Consider the following 20,054-nt stretch of genomic DNA (forward strand, 5'->3'; position numbering starts at 1 on the left):
TTCTGCAGCTGATTTCTGCAAAAACCAACACATCACCCCAACTGTGTGAGAAATTTTACTGCATCTTTATTTGAGGCCGATGCAGAGGCCAATGCATTAATTTTAATGGAACTTGACGACGCAAGACCTGATTTGCGCAGCTCGATAACAACTCAGTAGGCTCATGACGTCGATACGTGCTCCAGCCAAGGTTTTTCGTCAGTGGCAACAGCCTGGTGACTGAATTTTGGACTTGTACTGGTCCCTCGCGACCTCAAGTAACGTTTTAACCGCTAATGACTTCTAAGCACTATATTTTTATTTATTATTTAAAAAATCATGTCTCACCTTCTATGAACTAGATTTTTGTTGCTTTGGGCTCTTGACTTTGATATTTGCTCCAGCCAATGTTTTTCTTCAGAGGCACAGTCTGGTGACTGAATTTTGGATTTGTACTGGTCCCCTGCGACCTCAAGTTACCTTTTAACTTCTAAGCATTATTTTTGGATTTATTATTTAAAAAAATCATATCTCATCTTTTATGAACTAGATTTTTGTCGCTTTAGTCTTGTTTCACTCAGATAAATAATCTCAATGTTTTTTAACCTGTATATAGTCTTTGTAGGTGTTTGCATTGTGTTACTGTGTGTGTGTTGCACACATACTTTACACATTGCCTCTTAAATTAAGCCTGCCTGGTCTGTGCCAATCTACCAGAGGGTGAGCACAGGTTAATTTAAAGGTTGAATCTAGCTTACCCGACTAGGATTATGGTCCCTACTTGGACAAGGTGCAAACCTCTGCCAACTAGAGACCCCATTTCTAACACTAGTCATTTCAAAAACTGACCTTATTACTTGTGGCAGGCTATGATCCACCAGCTTGTTAAACCTCTTTCTCACAGTGGCATAACCCATTCTGGCTAGAAACAGTGCTCCGATCTCCCGTCTCCATCCTAACAGAAACACAAATGAGAGAAGGGAAATAGAGAGCAATGCTGCAAGTTTGAGCACAGCTCTTTCTGCTGTTTCCAGTGGTGAAAGGCCCAAACTGTTTGGTGAAAGATATCATCATGGATATTGTTTGTAATACCCAGCAAATATGGGTGAGTTGAAAAGTTTCATAACATATCTGTGTAACAAACTGACAAAACTGAAAGAAATAGAACTGTCTGCTGAATGCAATTCACTGGTGGGAACCTTGAGAACGGAGCTGTGCCAGTCAGAAAGCAGCTATGGAGAAGAGGTACACCCTAAGAAGAAAAGTAGAGAGATAAAAAAGGTTTGGCATGTTATTGCCCCAGACAAGCAATGTGGTTGAAAGACGGAGTACTCGGCAGTGGGTGCAGGCGTGAGGCCTGGATTACTTTTTTTGACAAGGATATGCCGCACTCAGGCGTCTTTTACTTCAGGTATTTTATACAGCAAATAGAGCTCGTCTGTCACACCTACGCATTTCGGCCACATGGGGCCTTTCTCCCGGTTGGAGGACACTACTTTGCAATCTGTTATTTATACCACTCCCTCTCCAAGCCAAAATGTGGTCTTCTGGGAGTTGTGGTCTTTTGGTCCTTTTTACAAAAAACAGACTAACACATTATGGTCATGAAATTGTATGACGAACTGTTTAAGCCTAGCATATTGGGTTATTTTTCCTCCAACAAAAGTAAACACATTGTTTATATCGTATAGTAGTCACTATCATTTTCCAAATGAGAAGGTAACACAATATCATTGCAATTACATTGTCATGTTTTATATCTCCGTAATGTGATTTTTTACGGAATCAGTCACAGTGATATATTATCAGTTTGACACATTACGCTGTCAATGTTTTAACTCTGAAGGCATAGTGTATTGCACATAATGTCCTGGATGTTACCCGTTCTCCTAGGATTTTTAGTGCTCACAGTGACCATCTTTTACTGGTATCGTGCCATACATTTCTTTCCCTGGTGTTGATGGTGTTTATCTTTAGGACTTAATATTGTGAGATTGCTACGCAATGTTCTTCAAGGGATGGCGGTTATCAGTTTGTGATCTTTGATTTTGTTAATTTTTAGTTATCAATAATGTTTCAATATCTATGTTCAAAAATGAACATATAGTTCCTCATTGTTACTCAGGCCTTTGGGGGTCTTTGTGCGAAGCCTAATGATATACAGCGATTCTAGTTGTCTGAGTTTTTACTTTCTATCACTAGCTATTTCATTTTGTGGTATGGTGTCTAGCCCAAACAATTCCATTTGTTTCCAGTCATTATTCTGGCATGTGGCTATATGTCTGGTTGTTGCCTAATTCAGGTATTTGTTTTTTACCGCTCGAATATGTTCTAAAATTCGCTTTTTAAGCATACATATGGTGCTGCCAATACATCTTAATCCACATTCACATTGGATAACATAAACCACAAACTGCGTTGTACATGTGATTTTATGGTTGATTCTAATGGATCTTCCTTCTGGATCCATTATTTCTTTAGTGTTTACACCAATTCTCCAGGCTTTGCAGCTATTGCATTTTTTAACTCTCAACTGTTGTTGTTCAAGCCAATTTTTATTAGATTTCTCTTGAAAGTGGCTATGGACTATTTTGTCCTGTAAGGGGGGGGGGGGTTTATAGGTGACTTGTCGTTGTGAACTAATGATTGACCAAATGACATGATCTTGTGCCAATAGATGCCAGTACTTTTGAATTATTTGTGTGACTCTTGTACTTTATTTGCTGTAAGTTACAATCAATCTTGGTGCGTCTTGTTGGTCAGTATTACCAAGATGTTGGTCAGTATTACCAAGATGTTGTGCATCTTTCATTGCTTTGTGTTTTTTGGGGCTTTTGGATTCAGAGTTTCTGTATGTGTTACTTCAATTTTATGTATGCATCTGTTAAGGCCTTGTTGCCTGTATTCTCTGTTTTTTAATCTTTGTGCACTTTCCAGTATCTTATTATTTGCATCATTATCTTTGGAGCAATTTATTTGTATTCTCATGAATCCTCCTAATGGAATTCTGTTCAGTGGAGGCTTGGGGTGAAAACTCATTCCGTGTAAAATACTGTTGGTTGCCGTTTTCTTCCTGAACAGGGTTGTATGTATTTGTCCTTGATCAATACAGACTGTTGTGTCTAGGAAGTTCAGCTTTGTGTCACTTATTGAGCAGGTAAAGGACAGACCAATGTCATTCTGATTTAAACAATAAAAATACTCCATAAACTCCTCTTTATTGCCGTTCCAGATTAGAAATAAATCAATATATCGTATCCAAAGTATGATTCTCTCCAATGCATATTGATTTTCTGTCCCCCATGCAATGTCTGTCTCTCCCCCGCTCATGGTTAAATTGGCATAATTTGGATTATTTTGCAATTATTCACGAATACGCAAATTTAATGTGTCAATTATGTCTAGTCCAATTTTACTATGTTCGAAGGAGAGAGCACAAGTTATTTGGCAAGAGGTCTTAAAGCCAACAAAAAAAAATTATTTGGCAAACCAGAGTTGGGAAGGCAAAATGTTTAGGGAAATACCACACCAGGGATATCAGTTGTAACACAGTTGACATATATTTCAGAAAGCAAACAGTTGATTGGACTCTATCTTCAGGCACCACTCTACAGCTTTTTGGAAAGTTCTAATTTTTACGTTTATCAAAACCATTTACATAGTATGTAGGCCAATGATTCAGGGGACGATCTACACAGTCAGCAGGCTCGGTCTTGATCGCTATGTTGCCTCACGCACCAAAGTGCATTTTATGGATCAAGTCTAATCTTAGATGCATTAGATCTCTTTTTTGTGTAAGTGGGAGTTTAAAGTAATTTGGGGGATTTAGAGAATCGTATAGTCATTGTGCGATGTTTGCATGAACTTTGTTGCTGAGATCGGCCATGTCTTGTGCACTGGAAAGAAGATTAGCTTGTTTTTTATTAGCTTAGCTGAATGCTTTCTTGCCAATCCGAGTGCCCATATCTTTTTAAGTCCTGCCTCGGTGTGAGCTGAATCAAAATAACCTCGCCATGACAGAAGGCTTGGGCTTTCTGTCACAGTAACCCATTTGTGGTTTTGGGCGAACTCTTATAAAATATTTATTAAACTTTTCTTTTTTATAATACATCCCGTTTTCCTTGAAGAAAAACCAGGTTGTATTTTAAAAAATGCAGGGATTGCTTTATTTAAATGCACTCACAGACATGGTGTTGCTGACCTCAGCGGGACCCATCCCTGTGATGTCTGCGATTCATACAGGGTCACAAATTGCGACCTACCTCATTATTATGTATGTGGTAGGTTGAATTTCTACTCACTAGGAATCGTTATTATGGGAACCGACCTGTTAGTACATAGGTCAGCTCACAAAATAGTACACTGCCCGTAAAAACACTGGTCACAAATCGCAACCAGTTTTGAGACCTGCGCCCTGCGCATCTGGCCCTAAAAGCTGATTACGTACAGAATCCGAATATTTGGTGCTACTTTCTAAAAAGTTAAGACGAAATGGAGTATATTAAAATCAAGCTCTTGGAAAGCCAACATGCACCCGGTTATTATTTGCTTTGTTAGCATATGGAATTAGAATTGTGATACTATTCTGGTTATTTGAGGCCTGTAGTTTTACCTTAAAAAATATTTTCTATGTAAGAAATGTGCAACGAGTTTTCCACTGTTGAAAAAGTGAAAACTTATTTTTGCAACGTTTCTACAATCTTAGTCATGAAATTTTGACACTCATTTTTTTTTCTTGAACTGTAATAAACGGTCAGGTTATTTTAATGGGAACATTAAAGTTGTGCAAAGTAGAATGTCTCCTCTGTCCATAAAACATTTGCTCAGTCAACATAGTCAGTTTTGCTGTTTTTCTCATAGGGATGCGGGGAGGAGAGGTGCCATTCTAGCTGACTTGTGACAGTGCAATTGTAATTACAGGCGAAAGGCAATCAGAATCCGAAAAAGCATCAACGAAATAGCATTGTCAGCTCAAATGATGCTCAGTCTGAAGAGATATTGATTTTCTAAAAAAAGAGGAATTATTTGTCCACCACTGAAATGGCCCATGCGTTCCAATTAGGAGTCGCCCACTGTAGTAACTGCCCTTCAGGATTCTCATGTGATACTCATGGCAGTGGCTTTGGTACACCTAGTTTCTGGGCACATGAAGGCAGCACGAGAAGCAGAATGTAAATCGAGTTCTAAGAGCTCTGTGTACCTAATGAAGGTTGCACGGTTTACCTTGCATCTAACCCATCAGGGATTTAGCTCTGTGATGTCAGATGCGCCACTGGATTACGCGATTCTGCGGCTGCAGGGTTTTCTGCATAATTTAGCTTTTTGCACGTTGGCTGCATGATCCTTCATCTGCTGCACATTCTGCAGATTTTATCCAAAAAATCAGTCATCATGATATCATTTCTATTGCATCAGTTACTTTGGTGAATTGATATGAATGGAAGGGAAAGGGGGCAATGGAAACCGTTTGTTGGCAGGAATTTGAACAGATAGAAGAAAGCATTCCCCTATTAGTATGGAGAACTTGCCTGGCAAACCAGTGGATCCCACAAACACTTCCACAGCGATACAGTGCTGCATCAAGCCCTCATGTACAAAACCATTTTCTGATTGATAGGGCTCCGACTCAGAAAATCAGATCCTTTCCGACCACAAATTGGAATTTTCTATATTCACCAAACACAAATAGTGATTCGGTAACATGTTGTCTGAATTTTACCGAATTGCTAATTGGGAATAAATACAGATTCAGTATTTGGAAGGAGCACAATTAGGGCTGTTGTATTAATGTGCTGCAACCTAAATCTATTAAAATTGTACTACCTCCTCAAAGGAGGTGGTAAACCATTTGCAAATGGGAAGGGGTCCATACAGGACCCCTTGCCCTTTGTAACTGTCCACACAATTTTTTTTATGAGCAGGCAGTGGCCTATGAGACCACTGCCTGCTCATATAAAAAAAGGTGTTTTTTGCTGTTTTTCTTTTTTTTGTTTTTGAAATGCATCCTATTTTCTTTTAAGGGAAATGTACTGCATTTTTTTTAAAGAATGGTCTATTTAAAAGCAAATAAAGACATGGTGGTCTGCTGACCTGAGAAGACTGCTATGGCTGTCATCGTAGCCAATCATAGTGGTTCTCAATTTACAACCTACCTGAGACATATTGATGAGATAGACTAAATAGCGACCCACTACGAATCCGAATTTTGAGAACCAACCTATTAATACATAGATTAGTTCTCAAAATGCCAATGGATTAGTTACAAGCCGATGCGCAAATTACAACCACTTCTAACAAATTCATTTTTGTACATTCCATTTAAAGAATCGCAAATTGTGAATTGTTATTTATCACAATTCTACTGCAACTTATTTGCTTAAAAGTGTTCCTTGTTTATTGCTGGCTTTTGGATTGACTAAAGACATTCTGACACTGATTGGATAAACAAAAGGACATGATTCATTACGATCGAACATCAAAGTGAGGATGTCTAGATAAAATCAGTAGGATGGCTTTAGAATACACTTGTTCAAGTCTTTTCGAGCCATATACATCTTCTGTTCCATTTAGTGAACAGAATCATGAAGCACCAAGATGTTTTCCCTTTTATAGGGCACACCGGTTATTAATGACGGAGAAAATGGGTAACAGGTGTGCCAGGCGATAGCAAAGCGTTGTGATACAAGCTAATGTCATGAATTAATGAAAGGGCGAGCTGTACTTCATTTCGAAGGCCTCCATTATCCAGCTGGCACCAGGTTTCCTGATTATCCTTCGGATCTAGGAATAAACCAACACATGTGCAAAAGGGGGAGGGGGTATAGTTTGAAACAAAATATAAGCGAGTGTTGCTGCTGTTGTAATCATACTAGAGTGTCTGTAATAACCATAATATCCTTAAAACAAACGAAGTGGTATCGGACAGACGCATTGATTTTACAAAGGACACAAGTTGGATTTTGATGACTTACCTGTTCTGGCGCAGTCAGGGTGCACTTCATCACTGTAATCACCACAGTCGTTGTCACCGTCGCAAACCCAGTATCTCGGTATGCAGCGGTCGCTGGCGCACCGGAACTGGCTGTCAGTGCACGAATGAGAGCAGCCCAGCTCGTCACTGCCGTCACCACAGTCGTCATCTGTAAAAGCAACATTTTCAATCATTAAGAAAAATGAAAGAATCTCTGAGGAAATGTCCGAAAATGATATAATGATTTCAGTGGCAAAGTTCAGAAACTGGTTTCATAAGGGTGATGATTTTAATACTGACAGCTATTTCTGCAGCACCAAATGTGTGGTGGGTCTTAATCACAGACTGTTGCATGTCTGTGGATGAGTCTGCAGTGCAAACAGTGACGAACGCTGGCTTTATGGAAAATGTATGCTCAGGTACTCAACGTTTTACTTATAAGCTCCATGCTGGGTATGCTGAATACGTAAGCTACTGTTAGACTTCACATCCTTGACGTGGCCTTTCCCTAACTTTATACCATCGCTCCCTGATTTTTGTTGAACTCATTTTTGTTGGTATTGGGACTCTCCTCTCATTACCACTGCAAACCAGTGCTAAAGTGCTTGTGCTCCTTCTCTAAAACATAGTTATATTGGATTATATCCAATCAGCATATTTAATTTATCTGTAAGTCCCTAGTAAATTGTTACTACCTGTGCCCTGGCCCTGCATATTAAATGTGACTAGTTGGCCTGCAGCTCTGATTTCCCAACCCACCTAAGAAGCACTTGTAATGTCCTATTACTTACCGGTAATCTCCATTACTCCGGGTCCCGTAGTCCTCGACACCTTCATACTAAACAAGTGGAGAGGACCATCTCCCGACAGAAAAAAACCAAGAGGAATGCTGGGACACTAATACTGCCCCTCCCCCCGGGAGTACATAAGCAGTACTTACCCAGCAGACCTCCTGTACTAACAAGCCCAGACAGGAAGGCCGGCCGCCCGGGAGGGAGGGAGGGGCGTATGAAGGTGTCGAGGACTACGGGACCCGGAGTAATGAAGATTACCGGTAAGTAATAGGACATTACCCCCAGGTCCCTCCGTCCTCGACACCGTCATACTAAACAAGTGGAGAATACCAAAGCAGAAACCCAGCCTTCCGCACGCACAAGCACACCCAGGAAACCACAACAAAAGCAGCCACCCAAGGGAGCACCGAGAAGGAGGAAAGGAAGACCGCAGGAAACATCCGGCCCGCAACCCAGAACAGGACAGCAGGGACAAGGGCCGGAGAGAAAGAAAACCCAGGGCTCCAAATAAAGGAGGCCGCCAACCCGAGCAACCGGCAACCGGGACCCGGACCAGAACATCAAGACCAGCCAAAACAACCCACCGGAGAAGACCGCCCAGGCCAAAACCAGCAGGAAGGCACACAGGGCCAGGCAGACCCACCAGGAAGACGAGACAACCCGGAAGAAAGCCAAAGAAGAAAAGGCCAACAGAGCGCAGGCACAAGCACCCAGCCCAAAAAGGAAGGAGAAGCACAGGCCAGAAACACGGCCAAACTCCCAAAAAGAAAGGACCCGAGCTCAAGAGACCCGAGGAGGAAACCCCGCCGAGGAGGCCCAGGAAGCAACAAGCACCCAGGAGCCGAACAGGACCGAGAACCCGACCCAAAAGACAGGGACGGGGAAGAACCCCAGAACCCAGCCGAAAGCCCACCAAACAAGGAGAGGCCAACAAGACCGGAAACCAGCAACAAAGAAAACTCAACCAGGTCGGGAACAGAGAAAGCGACCACAAGCCCAGAAAACCCCAACCCCAAAGGGAAGGAACACAAGGCAGGAGGGGAGCACAGAGCAACAGGGAAACCCCAGCAGCCACCCAATGAGGCACAGAGGGCAGTACAAAGAAGGCGCCCAAAAGACACAGGACCGCCCAGGAACCCCACACCCAGGCCAGACAAGCAGCAAGGGCAGGAGCAGCGGGAAAAAGAAAGCCCAGGGAGCACAGCACCCAGACCACAACCACAAGGCCCCAACCCAGCAACGCCGGAGAGGAGCCAAGCAAACCACAAAAAAAAGAGGCCAACAAACCCCAACAGAACCAGGAAGCCAGGACCAGAGCCAAGCAACCCGACCACGCAGGAGGAACAGCAGGCCCAAGCAAACCCCAGAAGAAGAGCAGAGGACCAAGCAGCAGGAAACCACAGACAACCCGCAGCCAGGAGGGGGGGACCCGCAGAGGCACGAGCATCACAGAACAGCACCCCAACCACAGCAGGAGGGGCAACCAAACAGACCCACACCGGGAACAAAGCCCGGGAAAGCAAGGGAGGAAGGAGCGAGCCAGGACCACAGAACCAGGAAAGAACCCGGAAAAGGCCGGCAACAAACCCCCAGAGCAGGCCAAAAAGGGACAGCACAGCCCGAAAACCCAGAAGGCACAGCCCGAAGCCACACACAACCAGCAAGAAGCCGGCAGAACCGTAGCCACAGAACCCCACACAGGCTCACAACACCGGGAAAACAAGCCCGGGAAGAGAACCAACAGGAGGAGAAGGCCCAGAAGGAACCACCAGGAAGCGGCCCCAACGCAGAACACCCCGCCAGGACCCAAAGGGACACCAGCAGGGAAGCAGAGCCCAAAAAGGAGCCCAACAAGCAGGAGCGGCACGCCCCAGCCAAAACCTCAGCCAGGCACCCACCAAGGGAACCAGACGAGACCAGAACAACTCAGGGAGCAAACACCCCCAACAGGAGATGGACCCGGAAGCCAAACGCCCCCAGCAGCCCCAGAAGGTCAGGCAGGGACCAACCCGGCCCGACCAAGCCAACACAGAGCAGACAACGGAGCACGGGGACAGCACACCAACCCGGAGAACAGGAGGCATGACAGGAACCGGCAGCAGCTCGGAGGCCCCATTCAGGAACAAACCAGGCAGGCACCCCGGCAGAAACAGGAGGGGCAGACAGCCAAAAGCCAGCCCAAGGGGAGCCAGCGCAGAAGCAGCCAGGCCAAGCACAAAGAAAAGCCCCTGGACAACAACAGAAGCCCCAAGCGGGAGCAAGGGAAGCCCACACCAACAGGAAGACCCAGGCAGGCACCACAAACAGGCACCAAGCAGGGAACAGACGAGGACAGGAGCAGGCAGGGCTGAAACAGAACAGCCGCACCCAAGGCAGCACAAGCCACCCAAACGCGGGCAGAGGGCACAGACCACCCCAAAGAGCCCCCGGCAAGACACAGGCAAGCACCATGAGCGGAACCAGGCACAGCCCAAGGGACGGGAGGAACAGGACCAGGAACCAGGAGCCCCAAAGGCGACCAACCACACAGAGGCCAGGAAGCGAAGAACCAGGACACCCAAGCAGAGCAGAGGCACAACACCCCCGCATCGGTCTGAGGAGCAGGAACACCGGCTCACCACCAGGCGGGGCAGGCAGCCCGAAGAAGAGGGGGAACAGAACGCACCCCCCACAGGCCGTCGCTGAAGAAGAGAGGAACGCCATGCAGAAGAGAGCAAGGCGCAAGCAAGCACGCAGGAAAATCCCCAACAACACAGGGAACCCCAGGAGCAAGCAAAGGCAGAGCCAGCGAAAAGGAACCAGCCACCACAGAGGCGACAGGAACCCACGCCAACCCCAGGCAGGCCACAAACAGAAGAGCGTACGCCAACAGCACAGAGAACCAGCAAACAACTCACTGGAGAGGAAACCCCTCAACAGAGCCCGAAAGGAACACACAGGCAGGAGTGGCCAAGAGCAGGGGCACCACCCGAAGAAGTGCACCAAAGGGAGAAGAGCCCGGCATGCCCCAACCCAGAAAACAGACGAGAGCCGGGGCAAGCGGCAAGGCAGCAGGCCCGGAACAGAAACCCGAACCACACAGACCAAGAAGAGGAGCACAGGAACCACAGCGCCCGACCGCCCAGCACCAACCAGACACCCCCGCATCACAGGCGGGGAGGGCGCGGACAGGGAGCCCCAGAGCGCACCAGGACGTCCGAGCGACCATAGGCACACAGAAGCACCCGCCACCTAGCCCATACAGGAAGCAAGCAGCGCGGGGCACCCAGAGGCAGCAGGACACCCCTAAGGAAGATGGGACGAAGCACAGCATGAACACATGCACCCCAAGCAGGAGGCCCCAGCACAAACCTCGGCACCCCCAGGAGGCACCCGACGCAGGAACATGGCATGGGATAGAAGGTCCGCCCGTCACCACTCCAGGACAGACACCAGCAGGCCAACAGGGTCCTCCTGGAAGAAAAAAAGGGGGTGAAAACAACCAGAGCGGGGGCCAATCAGCTCAACAAGGCCCCCACCGCAACCTGGTGGGAAAAAAAACAATACATACACCACAGACCTCACGAGATACTGCAGGAAAGAAACAGGGCACCCAGCGCACGAGACCACAGCAGCACGCCAGAAAAATTGTAGAAACATCATGTTACCAAAAACAAATGTATGTGCAAAGCGCACGTTCACTCCAGCACCGGGGCAACTTAGCGCCGAAATAACAAATGCATCATGTCACCCAACTCAATCGCACACACAATATCAACAGCAAACAGATGAAAGGCTGAGTGGACCCGTAGGGAATAGAACCTGTGAGCATGAGGAGCAACACAGGACCCCAAAGCGAATGCATCAGTCCAGCACGCCACCAGACCCCGCTAAGAAACATTTTTAAAAGAAGCACTGGTAGGCGTCATACAATTTAGTGTGTCAGGCGAGGCTCGAACCATGGATCCCAGCACCAAAGGCGGCAGCGCCAGTCGAGTGGCCACAACCCATTCCTGCAAAGTGGAAGGAAACGAGAGACCACGAGAACCACAGGCTTTGAACACGTAACATAGACATGGCAGCATTTAGCACAACAAAAGCAGAAGACACAGCACAGCAGACAAAGCGAAACCTCCGGGGCAGGAAGAGAAGTGCTGCAAGCAGAGAGCCATAGAAGCGAGGCCAGGTGCCTGCTGCTATCAAAGTAAAGGGTTTCCGTTCCGAACCGAATCAAAGCTATATGGAAATAAGCGTGTTGCACTCTGTGAACTGTCAACAATGAATCAGAAATAATTCAGTGCAGGAGCCACCGAGATCGTGCAGCTGGCAATACAAGACGAAACACAGAAAAAGCACAGCTTCCCACAGCTCCAAAATAGAATTCCACGTCGATATGGGGAGAAAGAAACAATCAGAATGCATGAAAGTTACACGCACAAGCATTTCCAAATGTTACTTCAGGGCCCCTGAAACAGAAAGAAAACGGGTCACGAGCGCCAGGCATAAGAAAAAAGGGATCCCGAAATCGGGACTCACCAGGAGTGGGGGCCAACCCCAGGAACAAGGCCCCCACAGCACCGCCGAGCAGAAGACCATCAGGAGCCCATCCAGCAAGGCACGGCTCCCCGGCCAGGCTCGGGAAGCCGAGCCCGCGACCCGGAAGCAACCGGGAACTCCAGCACCAGCCACAAAGGGCCGGTAGGTGCAGGCAGCACACAGCAAAGCCGGGAACTCTCCAATCCAAACACCGGCTCCAGAGAAAGACTGACTCCAAGCAAGCCCGGCAGGCCAGGAGGCAGTCCAGGGAACCCCACGCCCACACAGCCAGGCAGCAGGGCGGGGGGAGAAGAGAAGCACCGCCAATCAAGCCCAGCAGGAGCAGCACCAGCACACCATCAACTCTGTCGACAGACAGAAAAAAAGAACAGGAGGTCTGCTGGGTAAGTACTGCTTATGTACTCCCGGGGGGAGGGGCAGTATTAATGTCCCAGCATTCCTCTTGTTTTTTTTTCTGTCGGGAGATGGTCATCTCCACTTGTTTAGAATGAAGGTGTCGAGGACAGAGGGACCTGGGGTAATATGCCTCATGCCATTTCAGCCTGTGCGTATGCAGTTTTGAACTTTAATCTAGTATATAAAGTAGACCTTTGTACTTACTACCATTCCTATGTGATTTTAGAGTTTATCTGTTTGTATATCTTCCTTGAGTGACTTTACAACTTGTACATTTGCAATGTGTCCCTCCTTTCACTCCACTTGTATATATAACTCTAACCACTAGTATATGTAGTAGACCTTTGTAGTTACTACCATTCCTATGTGATTTTAGAGTTTATCTGTTTGTATATCTTCCTTGAGTGACTTTACAACTTTTACATTTGCAATTTTTCCCTCCTTTGACTCCACTTGTATATTTGTAATTTTTTTCTGTTTGTATCTCTTATGTAACTCATGTAATCCAAACTCCTTATGTAACGCAACTGGTTCTTTTGTAAAGCACTCTGACACCTTCGGGTAATGTTCGCGCTATATAAAATCGCATTAAATAAATAAATAGATAAAACGCAAGTGGTACAGGGGTATCAAGCTGCACTGGTTCTTCATGACTGCAGCATTGTAAGTGAAACAGCTTTTCCGTCTTTTTGGTGTGTCTCTCCTAAGGCACGCATGCCCTCTAGCGGCCAACTCTGTGTTCTGCGTGGCCTCTCCTCAGAGAGCAGTCAGCTTGCATCCTGCCTTCTGACTATGGTCTCACCAGCCAGCTAGTTAGGTCTGCTACTGCGTTCCAGGGACAGGAACCCAGATGCCAACTCCTCTCAATGCCCGGCGGGCAGAGCTTACCTATTCACCTGTCCCAGTGAGTCAGGACAGGCGGGGTGGGGACAACACTCTTAACAGGTCTCCGACTCAAACATAGTGTGGCTTCATGGCGGCGCTGCAGCTTCTTCTCGGTACCTGCTAACTCTCTACATCTCTTACTTGTTACAGCGGTCTTGCCCGTCCTCTCTTTCGTTGTTTGGCAGCTGAAACTGCAGGGTGTGGGAGGCACCCGGACCTTGTTTCCTTGCTCTGAACTCTTGCCTGGTTTAGCAATGATCCAGCCATCCTTTTCACTCACAGTGCTTTACTGCAGGGCAGGGCAGTGCGGAAGGTGGGGTTAGACCGCCTCATCATCAATGTAGAGTCCGGGGTCCTGGGTCTACATGTTAGGTAAATGACAACATGGACACTAGTGTCAGGAGATAGATAGCTGGCCACGAGCACGTGCATCCAGGCCCTTTCATTAATGGTGTCACCTGACTGTTAAATCCTGTGTTGGAAGGGTGTTGTGGGAGTGGTGGGACTGCCCCTACGGAGGTGCTGCTGCATGACATATCCTGTGGAACAGTACACTATAATACCCTAGTTTTCTCCCTCATAAAGGTAGAAGGGTAAAATAGGTTTTGCTGGCATTGTAGTTGAAACCTACATATTACAGCAAATGTCAGGGGTGTATGTTTTCTTCAGTGAGACATCTTGCAAGTTGAAATGCCTTCTTGAGCAAACTGAAGCCCTAATTTAGATACTGCTGTAGATTTGGGAAAGGTGGGTCATTAGTACCAAGATACAATTCAATGTGTGCTTTGCATTATGAAATGGTCACTAATATTAACACGTTATACTTGCCTGAATCGCAGTGCCATTTGCTACTAATGCATCTTCCATTTTTGCAGAGAAACTGTGTAATAGGTTCACAGGTTGGCATTTCTGTCAGGGATCAAACAAAGGAAATAGCACGAATGAGCATATGAGTGACGTCTTTTGTTTAAAACCTGCTGACAGCTGCGACAAATCCACCCACTGCCTTCCCTGCAGATAATATTGGGACACATACTGAACAAAGGCATGAGAATATTCACCAGGCACATTGGCGAGAAAAAAACCCTGAAGTACGGGTAAAGAAAATAAATGCCACCCCCTTTCTGTTGATTAAAAAATAATTGTGCGTGAAGCAGAATGTTTAGAGCATTCGGTGTTGTGTCTACATAACAAGGGGCTACATGTACGAGCCTTTTTTGGTGGTTGCAAACAGGCCGATTCACAGAAATACATTTTGAGATGTAGAAAGCCCTATTTGCGATTCGGTAACCTATTACCAAATCGGAAAGGTGATTTGGTATTAGCAAGGGACATGTTTAGGGCTTCCCTTTCTATTACCCAAATGTAGTGGTATGTGTGAATGCTTTGCGACAGAAATGCATTTGCCAACCATTTCCGATATACCGCTAATTTCAGATTGGTGGTAATTCGTTCTCAAATGTAAGCGGTACTATCCCTTTAAGAATATTTTTTAAAGTCTTTTATTTAGAGCAGACCATTTTTAACCCTATCCCGTGTTCCTTTAAATAAAATGGGCTGCATTTCAATAAAAAGGTTGCTTTATTTAAAACCAATCACAGACATGGTATTCTGCTGACCACAGCAGGGCACCATCACTGTGATTTTAGCGATTCCCAATGGGTCACAAACCAAGACCTACCTATTTAATACTCATGAGGTATGTCTATTTGTGACTTTCATACATTTGATCATAGTGATTTCCTTATTGCAGTTTGCAGGAAATGGCAATTAGGTACTGGCTATTTCAAAGTTTCCTACATGTGGCCCAAAATAAAGCACTGAACGATGGTTCATCAGTATCGTACTGTGGTAAATACATTTCAGCTGGAAGCAGCACTGCGCTCTGCTGCCCATACAAGCTGTACCCATGTTGCTTTCAAAGCTGAGGAGACACATGCTTGTGCCCCATTAGTTTTCCTATGTTGTGTGGAAACTTAAATGTACGCTGCAGCCAATTTCTATAATTATTGTCACATTCTGCAACCGCCATAATCATATATGATCCTGCCACATTTCTTGAAGCACTTGCAAATAAGAAGAAAACTAATCACATTATAATTGGAAAAATATCGTTTGATATAGGGAAAAATAACGTGGAACTATAATAATACTCAAAGTGTGAAAATAAAGATCATTTGGTTAACTTTTACTAAAGAAAGCAATAGCGAGTAATATTTATGAGCCAAGTGAGAGGGAATCTTAAAGCCATCTATTTTCACCAATCAATAGAACTTGATAGTATGAAGATCCAGGTTCTGAAATGAATATGTTCAGCATATATTTCTACACAGCAAACATAACTACCAATTTAGCTTTGGAAAAGAAGGATTGGATTTCATGCAGTTTCAGATGTGCTGGAAAGATATATCCTGTCCTCATTAAAAGTAGCGGCCCTTGGTGGGAGTGCTGCCAGGCGGTGACGTGGGGCGGGGGAAGGCCAGGGTGGGGGTAGTAAACTACGGAATACGGCCGCACAGCGGTAAGTACGCTAAATGGGATGCAGTGCGCACAAAAAAATTTATTTCATTTATTTGTTTGTGTACTTACCTCTGTGCAGCCGTATTCCGGAGTTTACTACCCCAACCATGCCCCTCCCTCACCCCACATCAGGCCGTGGGTGGTTACACGGTCATGCCCATGTACCACCTATGGAATGACCCCTTTGTCCTTAGTAACACAAATTAATGCAAAACAGTGCGCTGGCTAAACTTGAATGCACACAATCAACGTTCTCCTCCTAGTAGACAAAGTGCTAAAAATGGGCACCAAAAATCCCTGTGCCCAACTTAAGGGCAGATTAGGATGGCGGACGGACCTGCATCCGTCCGCCACCCCAGAGGTGGAGGGACCGTCCGCAGGGGCAGCGGTGGTCCCTCCGTGCAAATTACGATGTGACCGCCACCCTGGCGGTCACATCCTGTATTAATAACATTGCGGCGGGTGCTGCTTCAAGCAGCACCCACCGCAATGTTAAAAATGCATGTATTACATTTACATGCACAAAGCGGCAGGCACCGCGCGGTGCCTGCCGCTTTGTGCATGTAAATGTTGGGGGGTACCATAGGTACCCCCCATGTGCACCCCCCACCCCCCGACACCCTGGGGGCCCGCAACGGGCCCCCAAAAGCCAAAGTCCACATGCTTTTCCACGGCAGAAAAACCGCCGTGGAAAAGCATGTCTCTGTGCAAATCCTAATTTGGCTGACGGTGTCTTGCAGACACCGTCACCAAATAGCCCTCCCCACCCCGCGGATCAGTGGCGGACGGACCTGCCGTCCGCCGCTGGTCCAACCGCAATCCCACCGCCATCCTAATCTGGCTGTGGGTGTTCTATGTGGCTGCTGCGGTGAATCCGCATACTCCGGGCCGGCGGTGGCTTCCGCCGGCCCGGAGTATGCGGATTCACCGCTATCATAATGAGGCCCTTAGTACGGAACTCAACAGTAAATGCGGCCTTTAGAAGCTCTGAAATTACGGGATTTATTTAGTAATATTTGCGTGGCACAACACGATTTTTCTACAAGATTATATGATTTTAAGGTGTGCGTGGTATTGAGCTACGTAAGCACTCACGCAAGACTTTAGCAAAGATTTCCGCATGTGGTATATAAAAAGCATGGTGTGTAAAACAAAACAACATGTTTGTGTACAGCATTAGAAAATTGAATTCCATTTCATAGTGTGTGCCAGTATGTGCCAATAAACCTCTAAATATCTGATTTGAAGGATTACCTCTCTGTGAATTTGATGGGCTAGAATTATTTTATGTAGATGAGTTAGGTAGTTTTATATAAAATGTGATATCTGATTTTTGTGTTCCATCTTATGAATGTAGTAAACTAAAGTTATAGAACAACTAAGCACAGTACAGTTGTATTCAAATTGACCAAATTTCGAAAATAGGGAAAACTTTTGATGTAGAAATAATCCTACATTTAAAAATGCTTAGTTAATATACCACGACAGATGCAATAACTCACAGCACAAATATCAGAGTATGTGGGTTAGCAAGGGGCTGTGATTGTTTGCACTGCTGCATGAGAAATACACATTTAAAAGAATGCATTACAATGTATTATTATAGTTAAGTACTTTTTCTTGTATGTCCTTGTGAGCAAGCCATCCAATGGCCTTTTTTAAACAAGGCTTCTTGACAGGCTCATCAATTTCAACAAAGACAAACAGTAATGTTGAACATGCCATGTATCTTTGAGTAACGGCCATGCATGGTGTGTTTCAATCAAGCTTTGGTGTCAGGCGAGCATTGAATCCAGGAACTATGAAATTAATAGCTGATCTGATAGGCGCCATTAGGTAAAAGGCACAAGCTAACCTTCAGCTACTAACCAGAAAAATAGCTTTACAGTCATGCCCTAGATTTCAACTGAAAAGCCCTGCACACTTGACATTGTCAGGCTGTATTATTATTTCAAGCAGGGTGCCTCTCAATTGGAAATCAATCGTTTTTATATGGCTACTAACCATCGAAATACAATTTTGGTCATGCTATTCCTTTTCATTAGAAGTAAAAGTTAATGCTCAAGAAACATGAGAAGTCTGTGTCAGACTAGTCAGTTTTGTACGCAGCTTTTTAGACATTGCTTAAAATTAGACGGTGTGGTATACAGTACGAGTTTAGTGATATAAGTGCTATCTGTACCACACTACATGTGAAATTGGTTTTCTTGCAATAGTCAAGATTAGGAGCCACAAGTTTCAAGTCGATTTTAAACCATAGACTATAAAATGAAGCATTCTGCTGAGATAGCTAGTTAATTATCAACTTCTGATATCTGTGTACAGAAGACACAGATAGGACAGGCTGTATACACAGTAGTCTTGTATTCTTCTGAGGTTGAACATTTAAATTACATTATCATGACAGGAATGTAACATGCATGGTATATGGGCATGTAGCCCTGCCTGAAGGCAGTCAACCAACTGTATATGGGTCTTGAATTCTAGCACTCTGATCTAGTTTGGTTGCTGAGGTCTAAATCTGTCAATTGTTAGTCCAAAGTCTGGAAATTGTAGTGTGACATCAAGCATGCCCTCTTTATTGATATAGAATTACAGTCCATGTCCTGGATGGTTGGTATGAAGCAGTGCTAATGAGTGCTGAAGTGCTTGTGCTCTCTCCTTCAACCACTTTCAAATTTGCTTACAGCCACCCAAATGGCACATTGAATTTACTTATAAGTCCCAAGTAAAATACCATCACAAGCTCCCATGGCCTGGACATTACATAATACTAGAGAGCCTGCAGCACTCCTTATTTCACCCATTTAAGTATCCATCCCTTTAAAACATGTCTCAGGCCTGCCATTGCAGCATGAAGTGCAGATTTAAACTGCAAATCTGACCTGGAAAAATAAACATATTGCCAGGCCTAAACCTCACTTTTTAATATATATAAGTCACCCCTATGGTAGGCCCTAAAAAGCCCAAAGGGAAGAGTGCATTGTATTTAAAAGGTATGACATGTGTTTTTAGGTTTTACATGTCCTGGTAATGAAAAACCCTCAAAATTGTATTTCACTTTGATAGCATTTGGTTACTGAATTAAATTTAATAAGCACTAACCTTTGATTGGAGACAGGAAGAAATGTCATGCTTAGTCCCAAATGAATTGTAATGTTAAATCCTATTGAATGGTGCCGTCACATTTTAAGTCACAATTTTGAAAATTGCACTTTTTGAAAGTTGGAATTTTCATGTCCTAACCATTTGGTACCTGAAGATTCTGTCCTGTGTGACAAGACTGCTAATAGACAGTAGGTGGCCCTTGTGTAGTCCTCCCAAATAGTGCAACAAAGGAGACTTAGGGCATCACTAGGATGGTCCGCCTGCCATCCTGATGTAAAATAGGACCACCCGCCATATGTGCGGCGGTCCCGTGGGGGTGATTAGGATGCGCCCGCCACACTGGCGGGCGCATCCTGCATTTTTAACATTGCAGCGGGCGGTGCTTTTAGCATCACCCGCCGAAATGCCAAAAATGCATGTTGTGCATATGCATGCACAATGTGCCAGGCACCGCGCGGTGTCTGCCATGTTGTGCGTGCAAATGCAGGGGGGTACCATACGTACCCCCAATGTGCCCCCTCCAGCCCCCCTTAATCCTGGGGACCCCCAACTTCATAATGCGCATGCCGTTCCCGCCACGGAAAGGCTGCCTCCCGCCTGCATCCTGCATCTCTAGCAGACACCGCCACCATATTAAACCTTTTTCTGCCCTGTCGAAAAGCAGCGGACGGTCTTCCCGTCTGCCATGGTACCCCCGCCATACTAAAATGGTGGGGGGAAATGGGTGGTGGGCGGGGAAGGATGTAGGGCAGATCACCACCACCATGCAGGCAGTGGCGATCCGCCCTAGTCTACATACTAATGGACCCCTTAGTGTTGACAGAATTGGCCATTCTGTCAGGATGGATGGGTTTGGGGCTCTTCAC

The 20,054-nt window shown here is 45.5% G+C and overlaps 1 protein-coding gene across 1 annotated transcript in view; it reads right to left on the reverse strand.

The window, feature by feature from the left end:
• The window catches only part of LRP1B (LDL receptor related protein 1B), a 3,812,342-nt gene that overhangs the window by 2,038,511 nt on the left and 1,753,777 nt on the right, over nt 1-20,054 (reverse strand). The window contains exons 19-20 of the mRNA XM_078683424.1: nt 14,389-14,469; nt 6,951-7,118 (exon numbers count right to left, since the gene is read on the reverse strand). Coding sequence (XP_078539550.1) covers nt 6,951-7,118; nt 14,389-14,469 — 249 coding nt within the window. The remainder of the gene's footprint in view (nt 1-6,950; nt 7,119-14,388; nt 14,470-20,054) is intronic.

Source organism: Lissotriton helveticus, chromosome 3_1, assembly GCF_964261635.1.
Source record: "Lissotriton helveticus chromosome 3_1, aLisHel1.1, whole genome shotgun sequence".
Classification (NCBI taxonomy): domain Eukaryota; kingdom Metazoa; phylum Chordata; class Amphibia; order Caudata; family Salamandridae; genus Lissotriton; species Lissotriton helveticus.